Raw genomic sequence first — 21,901 nt, forward strand, 5'->3', positions numbered from 1 at the left:
GAAAATTCTGACATGCTACAACATTAATGAACCTTGAGACATTATGCTAAGTGAAATAAGCTAGACACCAAAGAAAAATATTGTATGATTACACTTACATGAGGTACCTAGAGCAGTCAAATTCATAGGAATAGAAAGTAGGATGGTGGTTGCCAAGGGCTAGGGGGAGGCAGAAATGTGGAATTATTGTTTAATGGGTATAGACTTTCAGTTTGAGAAGATAAAAAGTTCTAGAGATGGATGATGGTGATGGGTGCGCAACAGTGTGAATGTACTTAATGTCACTGAACTGTATACTTAAAAGTGCTTAAAATGGTAAATTTTATGTTGTGTATTTTTTACCACAATAAAAATAAGTAATTATTGATCCATCAACTGATGAATGAATAAACAAAATGTGGTATATATCTACACAATGGAAAATTATTCAGCACTAAAAAGGAATGAAATACTGATACAGGCTACAACATGGATGAACCTTGAAAATATGCTAAGAAGCTGGTTACAAAAGACCACATATTGTATAATTTCATTTATATGAATTGTCCAGAATAGGCAACTCCATAGAGACAGAAAGTAGATTAGTAGTTACCAGGGGCTGGGCAGGGGTGGAATGCGAAGTGATGGCTGAGGGGAGAGGAGTTTCTCCTTGGGGGAATAAAATGTTCTAAACTTGATTGTGGTGATAGTTGAATAACCTTGTGAATATACTTAAGTGGGTGAATTGTATGGAATGTGAAATGTATCTCAATAAAGCTTTTATATATTTTTAAAAAGTAATTGTTGAGCTCCTACTATACGCCAGGAACAAAGCAGACAAAAATCCCTGCCCTCTTGGGGTGTGCACTCTAGCAGGGGGCACACAAACTACACAGTAAGCATAATACACAAGTATAACTAAATGTTACCAGGTAGTAAGTGCCACGGAAAAAAGAGAACAGCGTAAGGGGGCTTGGGGGCACTGGTGGTGGGTGGGTTGCTGCTTTAAATAGAGTCATCAGGGTCAGTTTCACAGTTTACAATTGAGTAGATCTGAAGGAGGTGAGCGAGTCAGCCAGTGGATATCTGGTGGAAGACAGTTCTAGGCAGAAGGAAGGGCAACACAAAGGCTGTGAAATTGGACAGTACCTGGTGACTCTGAGGAAGAGGAAAGGAAGCCAATGTGAGTGGAAGGGAGTAATAAGGAGAGGAGTGGGCGATGAGACAAAAGGAACAGAGGTCACGCCGGGCCTTGAAGGCCATTCTAAGGATTCTGGCTTTGACTCTGAGTGAAGCAGGAGCCTGGAGGGTTTGAGAAGAGAAGTGACGTGATCTGACTTGCATTTTAAAGGGTCACTCTGGCTGATGGATTGAGAAACAGTGTCAGGGGACAGGGTCAAAGCAGGGAGGCCAGAGAGGAAGCTACTGCAGTAATCCAACAAGAGACGACGGTGGCTCGCAGCAGGGAAGTAACAGGAGAAGCGTGAGAAGTGGTCAGATTTTAGACATATTTTGGAGGTAGAGACAACAGGATTTCCTGACAAACTGAAAATGGGATAAGACAAAAATAGAGGCATCGAGAACGACTCCCAGGTCATTTTGCCCCAGGAACTGGAAGAACAGAGTAGCCGTCACCTGGGATGAGAAAGACTGCAGGAGGAACAGGCTTGGAGGAGAGTCCGAGTTCAGTTTGGGACACATTAGGTTTGAGACGTCTAGCCCAGCGGAGGTGTGGAGAAGAAGGCTGCACACCTGAGTCTGGAATTCTGGAGAGAGGTCTGGCTGGAGATATAAATTTGGGTGTCTCTGGCTTATAAAAGCTATTTAAAGCCACAAGACTGGATGAGATCATCAAGGGAGTGAATGAGTGTAGAAAGAGAAGAGGACCGAGAACTGAGCCCCGGGGCATGGCAATGCACACAATGTGCCCAAGATCACAGAGCTAGTTCTGTGGCAGAGCTGGGATTTGGCCCAGATCTGGCTCATCACAGAGCCCGTGCTTTCATCTGGTACTAGATGCTGCTGTGGGGTCTGGACTGCTGGGAGACTAGACGATGTCAGCGGTGCTGGACATCACGGGATGTTAGGAAGATGAGGCCCCAGAGAGGCAAACATCAACACCCTCTCCATTGCCCCTGTTATGGTTGGTACAGTGATGGAGGAGGAAAGAGATGGAAGAAGTTATTGTAATATCAGAACCTACAATATCTTAGTGAAAATTTGTTTCTTTAAGTCAGATTTGAGATGTGGCTCAGACTGTTCTCACTAGTGTTCTAGATGTTAGGGGGTCAAAAAGCCACCAAGATTTTATGAGCCAGGCTGGCCTCTGACTTTTTGACTGTTACCTTAGGCCCCAAGAGACCACAACAGGTACAGAGAGAGGTTCACAGTTAGCAGTCCTTCTCTGCTCTCCCATGACCAGGCGCTGTTAAGGGTGGCTATCATTCTGCATTTCTTTGTCTCTCTTCCCACCTGCAGTATCTTCCTGGTAATAGAGACAAGTTTATCGTTTTGATTTTCCTCATATCTAATGATGCTGGTCAAGTGGAGGACTGAAACATGGAGCCAACCAAGATGTTGAGAACACCAGGGTCCATCTGGGAACATTTCTGTGCTCCTGGGGAGGCTGTTAACGTCTTAATATGCTAACAGCCTCTCAAAAAGAAAAGGTTAAAGACTTCTGAGTTGGGCAGAGCCCTATCTGTTATAGGACATGGGTGATTTTGGTGAACGTACAACGATGAAAAGGATGGATTTGGGGGAGGAGGAGGATTATAAAATATTTCACTGGAAGTTTTTTGATATTGTTGAGATGTAAGAGGTCAATACAACTCATGATGACTGGGAAGGCCAGCTTGGTCTCTCTTTTCTGTGTGACCCCAAGATCCTAGAGCTCCTAAGAGGTGGAGCCTGGTAGCAATAATATAGGTATCCCCAACCACGCAAAGGAAGATGCCTTGCAGAAAGTAACTCTCAGCCACTTGAAGCAGTTTTCCTGGGCCCAGACACTTCCTGCTTCACCCTGTCCTTTCCCCAAGTTAGCCTTCTAAAGTCAGAACTAGCTTAAAACCTCCAGTGGGTCTCCACTGTGTGCAAGACAATCTGCCAGCCCCTTATTCCAGGCCCCAAATCATCAAACAGAACCAGGTCTTCCTGCCCCTGCCCGCATGTCCCCAAAGCACCTTTATATCCCAAGACTATAGCACCACATTTTAGCCCAATGATCTGCTTTGTGTATTTCCCCCTTACTGAAGTCTTATTGAAATAAGAATTTGTAAGTGCTCAGAAAAAAGCATTTTTAGCCCCATCACATACCCTCTCTAGGTTTGTATTTCTCACAAACCTTTGCTGAACAACTATCCATTTATGTTTGTTATATTTATTCATATAGATGTCTTCAATGTGGGAAAAAGCAGTAAGAATTTAATAAAAAGTTAAATGGAACCCCAAATCCTTCAAATCCCAGCAGCATGTGTCTTTGTTATATCTAAATTCCAACAAATTGGAAACTTTTCTCCTGAAAATGGCCCATCTCTGGGCTGGGTGAGGAGTGTCTCAGGCAATTTTTTCCCCAACATGGCACAGCCCATGCAGACATTCAGTGTTAATCTCCTGCATTAACCTGAAAAACACCTGCCAACCATTACTCAGGATCCATTTATTCTGTGAACCAGATAGTCTCATTCTGACAAGACACAAGTCACATCGAGAGAAGTCAGAGAAAAGGCAATGTAGATACAATATAGCCTCTCAGGAGTCTTTAAAACCACACTCACACACATGCAAATACACACACACATTCACACACAAACACACAGGTGCACTATTACTTCTGCCCCTTTATTTCTTTTAGGGGAGAGCTTCAGTGCGGACAGTTCTTTCTAAGGTTTGTTGAAAGTTAAAATACACAGACTATGAACAACATCCCTACATTGGTGCCTGAAGTTCAACTCATATATCAACATATATAGTCTCTAATTCTATGAAATCATAATGCTGCTTTCTCCACATTCAGATCACTATTTGATGGTTTGTGTGTTCTCAAAGAGCCTGTGTTCACACGTACCTGCTGTTTGTTCTCTTTGGAATATGGCAACATGGTGGAGACGTGGAACATGATCTCATGCCCTTGGTACACAGTATAAACTGAATGGATCCCTGTGGTATCATCTGTAAAATACAAAGATGCATTTAGTGGGCACAGAGAATTCTGAGACCATAAGGAAATAGTCTTTATTTGCAGATTAGGGGAATATAGTACACAGTTAATACATTCCCGAAGATCATTGTGGATTATCCACCTGAGAGGAAGCAACAGTATGGATCACTCTCCAACTGATGCAAGGCTCCTGCCCACATGGAGAAACCTCTTCCTCCCCCTCTAAGCTTACTTGCTGTCTGATTCATACCTTGCCTCGGAGTAGAGAAGGTCATGAGAAGTCTTGGCTAAAAAGGAGAGTGTGTTACAACTCCTTGCCTTCCAGTTACTGTTGGTGTACAGGACAAAATTAACGCAAGATGAGATACAAATGATTATTATGTCCATAAAACAAAAGAAAGTCTGTCACTGGCAGAACTGTCTAGTGATTAAAAGCATGGGCTTTGGAGTTAGGTAGACTTGGATACAAGTTCTCACTAGCTATGTTCCTTTTGACAAGTCACCTCACCTTTCTCCAAGCCTCTTTCTTAATTTGAAAATGGGGATAAAAATAGTATCGAACTCCTATTAGAGATGTTGGGAAACTTCAACAAGATTATACTTGTAAATCAGCAGAGTGCCTGGCCATGGCAAAGGCTCCAAGGAGGGTAGTTACGACCCTACAGAGAGACAGAGAGTTGGCAAGGGGGAGGATGAACTTGCCAGCATTCCAGGATTCACCGAGTGCTAACATAGCTTATTGGGGGGAATCTGGGGCCTGACAACCGGGACCAACTATTTCATCCCTGCATCTGCCAGTTAAGTACCTCACAGTGCAATTCTCACAAATCACCTAACCTTTCCACATTCAGAACCTGTGAAACGATGCCAACATGGGCTGGTGGAGAGATGAGGCTCCCAGAGGGTAAGGGTACCTGGATTTGAAGCCTATCAAATTTAGGCCAAGTGAGCCTCGCATCCCCTGCCTGGCTTACCTCAGGGACTGACTATGAAGAGCAAATAAAATGACAGAAGTAAAAGCACAGGAAAAAACTAGAAATGCTATATAATTATAAGATAGCACGTGACCCCAAATCTAAACTTGTGATCTTGTCTACCTTTGCCCCCTCAGACCCCCACCCCTAAACCACTTCCCCTCAAATGTTCCCAGTCTCACTGCTGGAGCCACCACCCACCCAGCTGCTTAGGCCAGAAACCCAGGTGTCCTCTGTGGCTTCTTGCTCCTCTTCATCCCCCATGTTCAATCAGCCTCGGGTAGATCCTGCCAAGTCCTCCTTTAAAACGGCTATTGCCTCAGTCGGCTTCTCTCCCTTCCAACCTCCCACCCTCTCTCCAGCAGAGGCAATCATCAGCTCCTGTCTGCACTGTTGCAACAGCCTCTGAACTGGTCCCTCTTAACTCCCTCTGGACCATTCTCCACACTGCAGCCAGCACTTCTGCTCAAAGGTGCAATCTGATCCCATCGCGTCCCTACTTGCAACCCTTTAATGACATCCAATTCCATTTCGAATAAAATCCAAAATTATCAATGTGATCTCAAATGCCCTGCGGGATCCCCCCTCCCCATTTCTTCAGTCTTTACTGCATCATTCTGTTCCCTCCGCTCCCTCCAGCCATAAAGGTATTCTCTTAGTTTCTAGAGCACACCATGCTCTTTCCTGGCTCGGGGATTTCACAAATGTTCTCTGCTTGGAATTCTCTTCTCTCCTCAAGACACTCAAATTCCTCCTCCTCATCACTCCCTCAGGAAGTCTTCTTTAATCCCCTAGATTAGGCAAAATGCCCCATGGCACTCTGTACTTTTTCTTCTTAGTTCCTCTAAGTACTTAGTACTAAACTATTTTTTTTTTTTTTGTGAAGAAGATCAGCCCTGAGCTAACATCCATGTCAATCCTCCTCTTTTTTTTTTCGCTGAGGAGGACCGGCCCTGTGCTAACATCTATTGCCAATCCTCCTCCTTTCTTTTTTTTCCCTTTTTCTCCCCAAAGCCCCAGTAGATAGTTGTATGTCATAGTTGCACATCCTTCTAGTTGCTGTATGTGGGACGCGGCCTCAGCATGGCCGGAGAAACGGTGTTTTGGTGCACACCCAGGATCCGAACCTGGGCCACCAGTAGTGGAGCGTGCACACTTAACCGCTAAGCCACGGGGCCGGCCCAGTACTAAACTATTTGATAATTATCTGTTTAATGTCTGTGTTGTCCACTGGATTATAAACTCCTAGAGAGGTAGGGACCATGTTGGTTTATCCACTGCTTATCCCTGGAGCCTAGTACAGGGCTGGCATACAGAAGTGCTCAATAGCAAGTATTGTCAGGCAGACCATGACCCCTGCCACCACCTAGGGGCTGTGAAGGCAGATTTGGCCTTTCAAAGCCCAATGGAGCCACCAAATATGTCCAGGGACCCGTGTCAGACGGGGTATGAAATTCAACTTCCCTCTTATCCTCTCTAGTCCACCCCTTCCCCCATCTTGGTTACAAATTCAAATACAGATCAGGCTGATGACCAAAAATTACACAAATCACAACAGAATAGATCAAGACGCAAGCTTACTTTTGGTGTCTAGACCGCCGCGGTAGCCTGTCCAGCCCTTTAGAGTGACTGTGTCACCCAGGAGATTTAAAAATTTTTGAAAAGCGTCACTTCCGATTTCTGTAGGAAGAGATAGAGTGTGAAGAAAGTACAGGTATCAACAAATCCTCATTTTCTAACTATGCACTGAAATCACTTGAAAATTAAGTAGGCTCTGCAGACGTATGCAGTAGGTAAACAGAATGGAGAAATCACATTTGCTGCTTCTTGGAGACCGTGCATGAGGGTCCACAATTCCCAGGAATCCAAGGAAAGGAAAACTACAGAATCAGGCTAGCCAACCTCACCACTACCAGATTGCGGTCACAGGTGTTCAGTATTGCAAAATGAAAACATGATTACCGCTTCCATTAATAATAATCAGGTATTTCACAAGAAAAGTGCTAAATAACAGGAAAATGGCACCATTTTATAGCTCTCCCAACCATAAAAATCACAGAGAAAAATCTTCCACTGCTACTGAGACTATGTAGAACCAAATTCTCCAAATCCCATGTAGTTATCCAGTCAGATTGTATCTCTGGTGCCAGCGCCTGGTACAAACTAGGTGACCAATAAACATTTGTCATATGAATAAACGAATGAAACTGGGCAACAACTGCCCTACAAAATTACTCCCAAATTTTGTAAAACTACTGGCTGTTTCTTTGTATTAAAGTCTCCAACTCAACAGGCAAGTTTCATTTGGATTGTCAAAACTGCAACAAGGCAGAAGAGGGTTTCTGTTAGCAAAAAGGAGGAGAGACACTCACCATTGCTGAACATCTCATCATCAGTGAGCTGGCCGTCTTTGGCAAAAAGAACCCCAAACTTGAAATTCACAGAGCCCTTACAATAAGACAACAAAAGGTGTTGAATTTCACTTTATCATCAAAGCATACATAGCTATGACGTGTGCTGTTCTTTACTTAGGAAAAGTGCCGTGACCAGAATGGATACTTGGGGGATTACTTCCTCCCCTCCATCTCAATTTTGACCGATATTAATAACACTCATTCTTTTATTTTTATAAATTTTTATAGCTTACAGATGAGACTATACTTTTACGTGAGTTAACTCATTTGTAATTTCATTACTAATGGTGTCTGCAGGATGCCAGGGCCATTCTGCGGCAAAACAGTGCTCAAAATAAATAGCCCACAGGAACTCACAGGACTGGCATCATCTTCTGATCAACCCTTCAGCAGCAGTCCAGACCCCAGTTCACAAAGGAGAGCTTAGTGTAATTCAAAGCTTAAGATAACAATCTTAGGCTGATACCTGTGGACTCTTTTAAAAATAGAAATAGAAACTGTAGGCAACTTATTCTAAAAGCTCATTTTCCCCAGTTCCTAAAGATATCTAATCTCGAGAAGTCACAAAATAGATGTGGGGAAAAAAACCCAATTAAGAAGTAGCTAGTACAAACGTTCAATCTACCATCCTCAACTTTAAACACTGGATTAAAATCAGATCCTGTGGGAATGATAACTACCAAATACAAGGTAATAGCGTCTACATGGAAAGGAGGGAGAGGAATAGGATCAGGGAGCTCAACTGCACTTTTTTTTTTTTAATAATTTTATTTATTTATTTTTTCCCCCAAAGCCCCAGTAGATAGTTGTATGTCATAGCTGCACATCCTTCTAGTTGCTGTATGTGGGACGCGGCCTCAGCGTGGCCGGAGAAGCGGTGCCTCGGTGAGTGCCCGGGATCCAAACCCGGGCCGCCAGCAGCGGAGTGTGCACACTTAACCGCTAAGCCACGGGGCTGGCCCTCAACTGCATTTTTAATACTTTTTTTTTGAAGCTGGGTAGTGGGTTTATAGGTCTTCATTATATTATTCTCTGTACTTTTTTTTGTATGCCTGAAGTATTTCATAATAAAAAAAAATCTGAGGTTGGTAGAGAATCAACCTTTGCAAGGCTGTTTGACCCACCACCAGATGGGGGAATTCTTGGTCAATTAAGGGACAGAAAAGGAACAAAGGTGTTTAAAGCCTTAGTCAATGGGTCAGAGGTGGAACATCAAGGCAGAATGCCAGGATTCAGGACGGCTGGATTTGGGAGAATTAAGACTCTGAAAATGCCAGGGTCTAAGGCTGTGCTTCTAAACATTTTTCTGTCCTCGTACCTGAGAGACAGATGCACACCCATCAGTAATAGTGATTTTCTAAACAGAGCGAGGACACTCCCAAGCTGGTCCCTCCACCTGGAACTCCTCCACAGCTCCTTCCACAACTGGCTCTTTCCCATCACGCAGGTCTCAGCTCAAACACCAATTTCTAGAGATGCATTCCCTGATCTCCCAATATAAAGTCACCCTCCCCCCACTGTTATTCTCCATCATAGCATCTTGTTTATTTTCTTTAGAGCACTATTCACACTTTGCAATTCTTTTATTGAATATGCATATCTGTCTGTTTCTACCACTAGAACACAAGTCCCGTGAAGGAGGGATCATCCATGTCGGACTTTCCATCGAATCTCCAGTGCTGAGCACAGTGCTTGGTATATTGGACAGGATTAATAAATATTCACAGCATAAATGATTGTGTGCATAATAAATGAGAAAAGCAACAAAACTGGTCAGATACAACTTAGTTTTCACAAGTTGCTTCCAAGTGATCAACTCTTCCTCACAAACCAGTTTTTGGTAAATTTCTTAGAATTTTGTCAGGGATCTCTATCCACCTTAGGGTTCTATACTTTGTAACTTTTCTTTCTCTGTTTTGGAAATGATGACAGCAATCACACGTCTCCAAGACTCCAGCACCTCTTCCATTCTTAGTGTTCCCTTGACGAGCACCTACAGTAGTTTGGGGTCTGACAGATGACCCTCTTAGAATCACAGTGCAGAGACTAAAGCAGTGGTTCTCAAACTTAACCAGGCATCAGAATCACCTGGAAGCCTTAGTAAAGATTGCTGGGCTCCACTCCCAGACTCTTCAATTCAGTAGGTCTGGGGTAGGGCCCAAGCATGTGTATCTCTGACAAGTGCCCAGTTGATGCTGATGCTGTGGTCCAGGGACCCCACGTTGAGAACCACTGGACTAGAGGAACAAACCAGCAGGCTGTCAGGAGCCCGGGATCAGGTCCAGCTGAGCGGACAGCTAGCAAGCCAAGGGCAGAAGGACTGGGTCAATGACTAGAGCGATGAGCCGTGAACTAAGAGCCTGTTAGAACCAGAAGGGGCCCTATGGTCCACTGAATCCACACTTTCACTTTAGACAGGACAACTGAAGCCCAGGGAAGGCGAGACTTGTCCAGGCTGGTACTAAGTGAATGGAAGGACTGGAGCTGGCAGTCAGGCCTCCTGACTTTTGATCCAGTGCTCTTTCCCAAATCACGGGCTAGTCTTCTCTGGGGTGAAGCTGAGAGCTACAAGCAGAAATGGGGCCCACTGCTGCCTGATCATTGGCCAGACCTTTTAAAAGTTTTTATGGGGCTGCTCTGTGATTGGCACCATGCTACTAGAACCCGTGCTGAGGACCCCTCTCACTTCAGTGGAGACTCCAGAGAGACTGCTGTTGCAAGGCCTTGTTAAGTACCTGAAATTACTTACAGGGTCTCATTTAGATAATTTTGTTTCTAGGGCTTCCCAAATGGTGTCAATGACTAACACAGAGTTTTCATCTATTTCTAGAAATCAAGGTATCACTGAATATAATGGATTACATTTTTGGAGGAGGCAGTTTTTAGGAGGGGCTATTTTAGGAGAGGATAGTTTGATTTGGGGCTATTTGACCATCACAGACCATAGTTTAACAAACCATTCAACCTAACATCATTAGTGCTTCATGAGGCTGACTGCTACTTGCAGCACTGGATCTTGGGGGATGAGAGGGAGCTCTCAAGGTCCCAAGACCAGATCCAGTCCCCTGGAGGAAGGTGACTGGTGAAGGGAATCCATGCACACTGGTTTTCTTGGGACTTAAGTCCTGTTCAAACACTCATAGAGATAAGGTCACATTGTAATTCCTACTTGTATGGGACTTTTAATTTTTAAGTTCTAAGTTTTATGAGACAAAAGTCAACATGATTATAAACCAACATGCAGTCACATTCTTGGGAATTAATAGTATGCTAGGAATTATATTTCTTCTGAGGAAAGTGAAGTATGAGGGGAACCTAAAGTCTCTGTATTCCAGAGGAATCTTTTGGAATCAAGAAATGATGGCCTGATACAAAACCGGACACCCCTGGTTCCTTGTTACTCTTATTTAGGCAAGCCTCCATATTTCTATGTTTCATATGTTCCTACACATTTCTCATCCTCTCCACGTGTATGGAGCTTGGGACACCATGTTCTCTCCTGGGGGTGCGTCTTTACGCAGTGGACAAACAAAACATGGGTTTCAGGACACCGACACTTTACCAAACAGCTAACCTTTCAGGAACATCACTAGTGTTTTTTACTAATTTTTTTCCCTGCCCATTTTTTGCAGCTGATAGTTTATCACTATAACTGGGTGCAACTGGGATAAAAGCTCCTAGTGAGAAGCTGGCAGGATTCAATAGGACTGCCTTGGCCACACAGCTCTCGGGGAAGCTCTGAAAGATGGTGACCACTGCTCACATCCCTCAAATATATTGTAATAAATGCTCTTGTTGTTTCAAGCAAACATCCCCTCAGTAAGGCAATAAAATTGAGAAATAAAGACATCAGTTATTTTTTTTTCAAAATTTGGGAGATCCAAAAAAAAGGTATGAGAGGATATACACCAAACAGCTAACAGGGGTTCCTCAGGGGAGGGTGGAAGAGGCGAAGTAGGGGGAGCTTTCACATTTCCTGTTTATAAATTTCTGTATTTATTTGTCACAATAGGCATCTGCACACACTCAGTGGGTGCTCAATAAATATCTGTGAATTAATGAGTAATTTTGAGACATAAAAACCATATATAGTAAAATCCTAATTTTACATAAAATATAACAAACATATACCAAAATGTGATACTAGTTTTCTCTGTGATTGTAGGTGATATTTTCCTTTAATCTTTTGTGCATTTCTGTATTTTTCAAATGTTTGCCAGAAATGTGTATTACTTTTATTGTTTGCCATTTACAAATCACACATGGAGTTCATGAATTCTTTAGCAACAAGCGTGATTCATACATGGATAATATATTGATAACAATGTAGACATCTCCCTCCACCCATGCTCTGCAGCATCCCACCTACACTTCCACTACCCTGCCCAGACTAACTCTTGCCAACAATCTGGGGTGCATTCTTTCAGGCCCCTTCTGTGCACTGACCTCGCCATGTTCAGGAATCAGCTGAGATGTCACTGCCTCAGAGAAAGCTTCCCTGTTTATTTAATGTGGAAAATCTACTCCCTACCCCACATCACCCACCTTGTTTTACTTCCTTCACAGCTCTTGGGGCAATTGATATTAGCACGTTTATGTTTGTTTGTTTACTTGTTTAGTTTGTCTTACCCCACCAGACTGTATGCTCCATGAAGAAGAGACCTTGTCTTGTTCATCAGTGTATCCCCAAGGCCTCAAATACTACATGGTACACACATGGTAGGAGCTCAATAAATATTTATCAAATGAATGAATGAATGAATGAATATACATATAAATCTTTGTTTACAAAAACAACTGGGATTATACTGTAAGTACTGTGCTGTGATTTTTTTTCTTCAGTAAATACTATGTCATGGAAATCTTTCTACGCCAGTAAATAAAGTTCCACCTTATTCTTTTTAATGGCATCACAGTATTTCATAATTCATTCAATCAATACATAATTCACTTATTCAACCAACAAATATTGAGTCTGTGTCCTCTAGCTGCACTGTTCTAGGATCTGGGGATACAGTGGTGAACAAAAATAAGTCCCTGCTCTTATGGTTACATTCTAGTGGGGGCAACAGATAAAAAATAAATAAATGAAAATACATGTGTTAAGAAGAAAAACAAAGCAGTGCAGAAGGGCAGAGGGTGAGAGGCAGAATGTGCTATTTTAGATAGGGTGATTGGGGAAGGCCTCTCTGAGCAGAGATCCTAATCAGGTAAGGGTGTGATCCATGGGGATGTCTGCGGAAGAGCACCCCCGGCGGCAGGGAACAGCAGGCTATTCCTGGGGAGGTGGAAGAATAAGGAAGTCACTGTAGTTAGTATGGAATAGAGGACTGCAGAGGTAGCACGGGCCAGATCACGCAGGCCCAAGCAGGCCACAGAAGGATTTGGGGCTCTAATATGAGTGGGATGGGAAGCCATTAGAGTCTTGAGCATAGGGATGACCAGATTTGACAGGTTTTAAGGACCATTTGGACACTATATGAAAAATAGAACAGCGGGCCAGCGTAGAAGCAGGGAGCAGTGTTGGAGACACTGCACGGTCCACTATAGTCCCCACAGATGACGCGGGCAGTGTCAAGGGATTAGAGCGGTTGTGGTAGAAGCCGTGAGAAATGTTTGAATTAGGGATATGTTTTGAGGAAGTGGCAACAGGATGTACTGATGGATTAGACAGGCGGTGTGAGAGAAAGAGAGGCGTTAAGCATTTTTCCATGTTTGGCCTGAGCAACTGGAGGAATGATATTGCCATTTACTGAGATGAATAGTATGCACGAACTATAATTTATTTACTCAATTGTCTATTGATAATATTTTGGATATTTGCCTATGTTAGTTATGTACTTAGAAAACCCAATATCTATTTTTAAAGTGGGGCAACACTGGAAACATGCAAAGAAACAGGGCATTCTGTAAATCTAGTGTGCTTATAAAGCACAAACAGCCTATCTTTAATTTAATGAAAATTAAAACCTCATTACTCACCCTGATCACAAGATTAAAATTGGAATATTTCCAAGCATGTTTAAGTAGCTTGATTATTTTTATATCTTTACAGGCAGCTGCATAGAAACTTCTGAAATATACCTTGAAAAAACATGTCAGTAAAGTCTTTCAGTGATAAGAGACTCACACTGTGCAAATCCGTGTAGAGGTCTGACTGAAAGAAAAGGTTGTGTTTATGGTGAAGGGAGAAGCACATTTATAAATATGGAGGCAGAGCAGGAACAGATATCTCATAAAATTACTTACCTCTTGTTCTTCAAGAACGAGCAAGTCCTGTCAAATAAAGTTTGAAAAGTTATGTCTATTCTTAATGGTGATCATTTTATTTTGACTTTCTGTGAATGCCAAGCTTCAGTTTACTGAATTTTACACCACTTTTTTCCCTCTAGAAGTGCTTTAAAAATTCAAATTTAGCTCTGCAGGTTTTTATAAACTAACTGGTCATTTAGGAAAATTATGCTATACCACAACTATCTGTAAACAAAGATGATGCATAACAGCAGGAAGAAACACATGGACACCTAGGTTTCTCTATCCATTTAAAGCTAGGTTATCACACATTGCTTCTGGAAAGATTTTGGCTAAGAAAAATGTTATTACAGTTAGCAGCCAGAAACAGATGGGTAACGTTTTTAAATAGCATCAGCCACTTTCCCACTTGGTGGAAGATGCCTTCTTTACAATGCAAATGGCTTATTTTCAGTTTACTTTTTGGCTCCAGTGACTTGTAAGCACTCTCTCCCCTGCACCTAAAGCCTGTTGCTCAAGGCTTCCTAAGGGAACCCTACAGAAACCTGATGACAGTAGTGAAACTAGTGCTAAGTTACACACACGTGCACACTCACACAGGATGGAGGGAAAGCTCATGAACAGTTTCTTGTTAAGGGAAAGAAAGTCAAAACACAAACATAGGGAAAGCCTAAAAGCGTCTTTTGTTTGGTAAAACACAGGCACATAGTTATAAATAGGCAGAAGGTTGCCCTATTTCATTTTCTCGTCCTTTCTTATTTTGTGGAAGAGACAAAGCAGATAGGGAAGACTGAGCAGATGAAGTCTGCTGAGGGAGTCTGCTCGGCAGGGAGATGCAGAAAGAAGCATCAGAGTGGGCTCCGTGGGTTTTGGGGCCCCGTGTCGGGGGTCACAACCAGGTTCCAAGCAGGACAGGATTAAGAATGAGAACCTGTCCAAATGAAGTGACAAGGGCACACCGGTACTGGCATCTTTATAATTCTAATTTGTTTTAAAGTTTGCTATAAGGAATTTTGGACAGCTAATTTTCAACAGGGGAGCCAAGAACATACAATGGAGAAAGGAAAGTCTCTTCAACAAATGGTGCTGGGAAAACTGGACAGCCACATGCAAAAGAATGAAAGTAGACCATTATCTTACATCATACACAAAAATTAACTCAAAATGGATTAAAGACTTGCATGTAAAACCTGAAACCATAAAACTCCTAGAAGAAAATATAGGCAGTATGCTCTTGGACATCAGTCTTAGCAGCATCTTTTGAAATACCATGTCTCACTAGGCAAAGGAAACAAAAGAAAAAATAAACTAGAAAGCTTCTGCACAGCAAAGGAAACTATCAACAACATGAAAAGACAACCTAACAACTGGGAGAAGATATTTGCAAACCATATATCTGATAAGGGGTTAATATCCAAAATATATAAAGAACTCATATATTTCCACAACAAAGAAACAAATAACCCAATTAAAAAATGGGCAAAAGATCTGAACAGACATTTTTCCAAAGACAAACAGATGGCCAAGAGGCACATGAAAAGATGTTCAGCATCACTAATTACTAGAGAAATGCAAATCAAAACTACAATGAGATATCACCTCACACCTGTCAGAACGGCTATAACTATCAACACAGGAAACAACAAGTGTTAGAGACGATGTGGAGAGAAGGGAACTCTCATACACTGCTGGTGGGAATGTAAACTGCTGCAGCCACCGGTTTCCATTTTAAGCCAATATGGATATTCCTCAAAAAATTAATAGAACTACCATACCAGCTATTCCACTGCTGCGTATTTATCCAAAGAACACGAAAACATGAATGCATAAAGATCTATGCACCCCCATGGTCACTGCAGCATTGTTCACAATAGCCAAGACTTGGAAACAACCTAAGTGCCCATCAATGGATGAATGAACGGATAAAGAAGATGTGGTATATATACACAATGGAATACTACTCAGCTATAAAAAAAAGATGAAAATTTGCCATTTGTGACAACATAGCTGGATCTTGAGGGTATTATGCTAAGTGAAATAAGTCAGAGAAAGTCACATACCGTGTGATTTCATTCATAAGTAAAAGATGAAAACAACAACAAGAAGAACAACAAACAAACACATAGAGACAGAGATTAGACTGGTGGTTACCAGAGGGAAAGGGGGGAGGCAGGAGGGCAAAATAGGTGATAGGGCACATGTGTACGGTGATGGATGGTAATTAGATTTTGGGTGGTGAACATGATGTAGCCTACACAGAAATCGAAAAATAATGATGTATATTTGAAATTTATATAGTTATTATAAACCAATGTTACCTCAATTAAATAAATAAATAAATAAATAGAATTACTTTTAAGCATAGCATGGCTTAAAGTTGCTTAAAGTTTAACTTACACTCATTTTTGCCTCAGTTCCTTCTGGGGTTGAGTTAGGGTACAAAACTATTTTAAAGATTAAATTAAAACAAAAGATATAGGAATTCACAAGTATATATATTTGGGGTAAGCTGAGAGCCAATAACTTTATTTTAAAAGCTAACTGTGTTTCAAAGTTATGCAAGCAAAGATTGCTCATGCGCCCATCTATCCTCCTCATGTGCCCATCTATCCTCCTCATGTGTCTGAGTCATTTTCCTAAAAAGCAGATTTAAGCACAATGCTCCTCTGCTTAAGGACTCTCCTGGCTCCCTGCCGCCTCCTGGAAAGAATCTCAACCTGCCTCTCCAGCCTCTTCCCTTGTCACCCTGCCCTGGCATACCCAACTCCTTGAAGCTCAGCTTTGACACATAACTGGCACACTACTAGTGATGCTGTGTTTATAAGTTTCAAGGGGAGAATTTCAAAGCTAAATTGATTGAAATTGGAAGACAAAACTTTGCTTGACATTTTTCTAATGGATCATTACCTCGATTATGACTCTAAACTTTTTTTCTTCCAGGGCAGACTGTTTCCCCTTAACAGTAAGTCCTAAGAAAACAGGCTAGACGCCTCCTATCCTCTACCGTACCTAGCACAGAGTTCTACATGAGTTAGAGCTCAGGAAGCACATTTCGTATTTTATTATTTTTTTTAAAAAAACCCTCACATTCCACACAATTCTACATCACTCAGTAAAAAGATTGGCTTTTAAGCCAATAAGATCCTTCTGAACATACACCCTTTTGGTTCATGGATTGAGGACCATACAGTTCAGTGGTTCTCAGTTGTGGCTATGCCTCAGAATCGCCCACAGAACTTTTGAAAAATACAGATTCCTTGCCTCTACCTTAGACCTAGCATATCAGAGCCTCAGGTGTGAGGGTCTCCATGATGATGTTTTCAAAGCTCCACAGGTGATTCTGGTTGGTATCCTCAGCTAAGAATCATTGATGATCTATCAGTTCTAATTTAACACTGTGATCAAATTTATACAATTATGAAGCATAAAATTCTGTTACCTTCTGTATCTCAGGATGAAAAATTTCCCTGGGGCCTTTCTCAAATTTGTCCAGATTCATGGCACTGAAATAGAATGGACAGAATGAGCTACAGTGTGGTGGAAACTTAAATAATGTGGAGCAAGTATAAATTCTTCAGAGAGACTAAATAATATCTCCTAGAAAATTTGCTGGATTCCATGAAGGCCTGGCTCACAGGAGATACAAACCAATGAAGGCATGATCAATGAATTAATACATGAGAGTAACCAAAAACACCACATTGTACTCTACTTATGTAACTGTCCCCTAACGACACTCAGAGAACAAGAGAGGAAGCGAGGAATCGAGAGCATCTGTTTCAGGCAACCTTGACTAATCTTCATGATTCTTACTTTAATTTACTAAAAAAGTGATTCATTGACATTTACATAGCAATTAATGATAAAATGAAATGTAATTAAGATTACCTGACATGTCTTTCTTCCTTTGGCAATTCCTCTGCCACTTAGGGCAAAAGGCCGTCTTTACCGAGATTGTCCTTTTCTGTTTTACTTTGGACAAACAACGTTAATTTCCTTGAGCCTAAGCTCCTCTAGAGGTAAAACAAGGAAATTGAACTAGATGATCTCTAAAGCCCCTTTCAGCAAGGATTCTCATACTTGTAAGTGAAAGGTAAAAATAATAGCTAATATTATAGAGTACTTACTATACGCCAGGCATTGTTAAATGCTTTACCTGGATTATCTCATTTAGCCTCTATGAGGCAAGTATTATTTTATCCCCATTTTAAAGATTATGAAATTGAGGCTCAGAAGTGAAAGAATTAGTCCAGGATAACAAAGCTGTTAAGTAGGAGAGCCAAGATTTGAACTCAGGCTTATCTGACTCCATAATATTTATATTTTAATTTCCTTTTAAGTTTTCAAGTTCATACTCGTAACAAATGAAGATAAACTCTTTTCTTCTATTGGCAGCAACTGTAGACGTTTTAATCTTCCATATCTTTAAAAATATTTTCTTGCTGAAGCTTGCCCTGGCTACGAGTGGTGGGCTGAAAAGCGAAGACCCTACTCACACAACTAAGTGAAATTATAGCTAAATGAAGTCCCTAGTCTTTAAGTCTAAAGAAGAAAGAAGCTGGAGTAACTTCTTTCTAGGAAAAAGAAAAGAGTCACAGAAATTTTAAACTAGTTTAATTCAAAGTATTACTCAAAGTAAGTTAAGATTTAGAAGCAGCAAGATATTTCTGTGCTCAACAAAAATGTTCATTGATATTTCTTAACTCGGGCTTCAGACTGTTCAGGAGAAAACTCAGAAGGCCTAGGGCAGAGAGGAGAAGGTTTGCAATTTGGATACCAAATCAAGTTTGAAAATGAGATATGAAATGTTTTACTTCTTAATCTCAGTGCCCTTTCATCAGCCAGATGCAATCCCCAACAGATAAAGTCAAGTTTATCACTCTGAGACATTTTGGCAAGTATGAGTTGTGGCTGGAAACACTGAAAACACCATCTCCTACCACCACCTAGTTACAGACGACTAGAGAGTAAATCATGGGGCACTGGGGTGAGCTTTCACAGTCACACAATACGGCAGTAGTGGTGAACAGCCCAAGCCCTGGAGTCACATGACCCTAGGGTTAATTCCCAGCTCTGCAGTTTACCAGCTGTGAGATCTTTGTCAAATCCTTTCACTTCTGAGGCTCCGATTCCTTATATGTGGAGTGGAGATAATTACAGATCTACTTTGTGGAGCTGGCTTAAAGATTTATTAAGAGAATGCTTGTAAAGCATTTAGCACAGTGCCTGATAAACAGAACCTACTGTTACTATGAGGTAACATCTTAGATGGTGACAAAGCGACAGGCCCAACCTGAGTGGTGGCATTCCCTAGGGGAGGCTGCCACCCACCATGGGAGAGGAGAGAGATGAGAGAGAGGTGGAAAAGTGGGGGCATGAGAGGCAGCTGAGCGCGGAGCAGCTAGATGTTCCATTCATTTAACTTTCTGTTTGTGAAGAATAAGCACATTCTTCTCTGAGAAGCATTTGCTGACATATGAGTTTCTATTTCAAAGCAGAAAAATGAAAGGAAAAATAATGCTTGATTTTCTTTACAAAACCAAAGTATCCGCATGCATGCAAGAAAAAGGAAGCAGGCAACCAATGCAGTAAGGAGATGCGTTACGGTGATGCTCAGGATCAGCAGGACCTAGACCCGGGCCTCAGTTCCACCAGACACTAGCTGTGTGATCTTGTCCTTCTCTCCCTGAGCCTCCATTTCCTCATCTATAAAATAGGGAGAATAACAGTACCTGCCTTATAGGGTTGCTGTGAAGATTACACGAGGTAATGCATGTCAAGTGCTTAGTACAATGTCTGATACATAAGCCAAGGCTCAAGAAAGTGGAAAGCTAACATCAGAATGATCACAGGAAAAAAAACATTAACAAAGGCTCCTGGTGTTGGGTTTCTATTCATTAGCACTCACCTTAAGATGGACTTCACAGAGAGAGTTTTGGTGGGACTGTAGGGAAGGCATATTTTCTGGGTACCCTGGAAAGTGAAAACACCAAATCAGTGAGAAGTTTGGCAATTTCCATCTCTGAAAGAGCCTTACTCGGCTATCTAAAAGAAACCCATGCCCAGTCTTTCTCATTTCTCTTCAAGGGGTATGTATATGAATAAACACATTCTGTGTTGGAAAAAATCTTGCTCATGCATGACAGCATCTTCTACTATCCTCCCATCCCCAACATTTACGGCTTTCAGCATTACTCTTCAATGTACGGGCTGATGGGTCCTCAGTGTCTTAGGTGTGGTGGTGAGCAGATGAGCCATCTGAACCAGAGGAGAAGAGGGTTTGGTCTCTGAGCCAAGAGGCAGATTAGCCTCAAAGATCATAAGATGAAAACAGTCTCTATATGTTCAATGGGACCCAAATGTGATATCTCCAAGTCAAAGACTTTTTGAATAGAAATCACCTGAATATTTCGGAGAGGCTTTCATAATATGTACTTTTATATTTATCTGCATTTACTTATTTAAAGTCTGTTTCCTCCTCTCTGAGTACCCACTGTGACTAACTCATAGAAAGTACTCAATAAATATTTGTTGAATTCATTCAACAATGAATGAAGGAAGGATTTCCTGAATGGTTCAGTCTCACGTTCAAACCAGAACAGATGAGTGCTAGTCTCTTTATAATTTCAAAACAAGAGATGATACAGATTTATAATCCACAAAGGATTTACACTACACAGTTGGAAAAAAGGATTATGACGTAGTCCACATTGAAAACTTTCTTTCTAACTCTGACTAATAATAAAATTGGCAGCACAAATAGCTAGAGAAGGGTAAGGACATTTCTTACAGGAAATGGGCAAAGAAATAAATGTGACTTTCCTTGTGTTTCTGGGACACATCTGCCAACTCATCTGTCCAAGCCCTGAACACCGGCATAGGAGTGGAGTTCCCCAACTCTTGCAAGCCCATGATCTCCTTCAGTAAACTAAACTTTCACACCCATGCTCCTGGAGACCCCAGTAATCTCCCCGCCACCCCAGCCTGGGCAGGAGTACATCTTTCCAGCTAAGCATCAGAAAAGTTTATAGTTTGTGTCATAGAGATTTTAAAAATTTTCCAAATATAGAGGAATATTACGATAGGAATATGCATTTGCAAATTCCACATAACCCATCCATTGAAACCTGAGTTATTCCTGCGGCCTTGCCTTCTCACCAGCCCCAGCCTCCCTCAGTGTGGACCTGTGTGGGATGCCAACCTATCTAGAAGAGGGTCTTGAATCTGACCTTCTTGCTCAACCTCTACCTTGTCTACCGTTCCTTCTCACCAAACATCCCAAAGGCGGTTTTAAAGAGAAGCCAAGGCAGCTTGAGGGGGAACGTACAGAATAGGAGAGAGAGGGGCCAGCACCCCCCTGGGTGATGATAACATCTTCATGAGCTGTCTAGACGGATGTCAACTCGTGGGATTGTCAATGTATATTTTTCTTCACCACCATCTGGTAAAGCTCTTCCTCCCCATCTTCTCCCTTTTGTAGCTTTCCAGAGTCACTCTCCAATAAAAATCACCTTCCAGTTCCATGTTTTCCAGAGGAACCAACAAATGCATAGGTGGAGTGAAGTACACGTACATATCAGGCAGCACTAGGTGAGCACAGCAGGGATGCAGAAGTGCACGTAGAACATTACCCCGTTCATGTAGCAGGGGCGTGTATGTGTGCGTGTGAACAGACGTCTAGAAGGACGTTGCAGCAGTTATCTCTGAGTAGCTGGATTTTAATCCTCTTCTTCTTCTTTTTTTTTTTCTGGTGAGGAAGATTAGCCCTGAGCTAACATCTGTTGCCAATCTTCCTCTTTTTGCTGAGGAAGATTGGCCCTGAACTAACATCTGTGCCCTTCTTCCTCTATTTTATATGTGGGACTATGACACAGCATGGCTTGATGAGAGGTGTGTAGGCCTGTGCCTGGGATCCAAACCTGTGAACCCCGGGCCGCTAAAGCAGAGCGCACGAACTTAACCACTACGCCACTGGGCCGGCCCCTAATCCTCTTCTTTTTTACTTACTGTATTGTCTGGATGGGATTTTTACAAGTACAAATCATTTTTTTTAACAAAAGCCTTTTCTTTATGTTTAGAAGAAACACAGCAGAGATAACCAAGACTGTTTAAAGCAGGATTTA

General features: G+C 41.9%; 1 protein-coding gene across 1 annotated transcript in view; it reads right to left on the minus strand.

Annotated features, from left to right (window-relative positions):
- GARNL3 (GTPase activating Rap/RanGAP domain like 3) overlaps positions 1-21,901 on the minus strand; it is a 152,347-nt gene that overhangs the window by 47,734 nt on the left and 82,712 nt on the right. The window contains exons 7-12 of the mRNA XM_087419035.1: positions 19,687-19,751; positions 17,218-17,281; positions 13,776-13,802; positions 7,485-7,560; positions 6,694-6,792; positions 4,046-4,149 (exon numbers count right to left, since the gene is read on the minus strand). Coding sequence (XP_087275161.1) covers positions 4,046-4,149; positions 6,694-6,792; positions 7,485-7,560; positions 13,776-13,802; positions 17,218-17,281; positions 19,687-19,751 — 435 coding nt within the window. The remainder of the gene's footprint in view (positions 1-4,045; positions 4,150-6,693; positions 6,793-7,484; positions 7,561-13,775; positions 13,803-17,217; positions 17,282-19,686; positions 19,752-21,901) is intronic.

The sequence above is a fragment of the Ceratotherium simum genome, chromosome 29 (assembly GCF_057802395.1).
Source record: "Ceratotherium simum simum isolate JZ-2026a chromosome 29, ASM5780239v1, whole genome shotgun sequence".
NCBI lineage: Eukaryota > Metazoa > Chordata > Mammalia > Perissodactyla > Rhinocerotidae > Ceratotherium > Ceratotherium simum.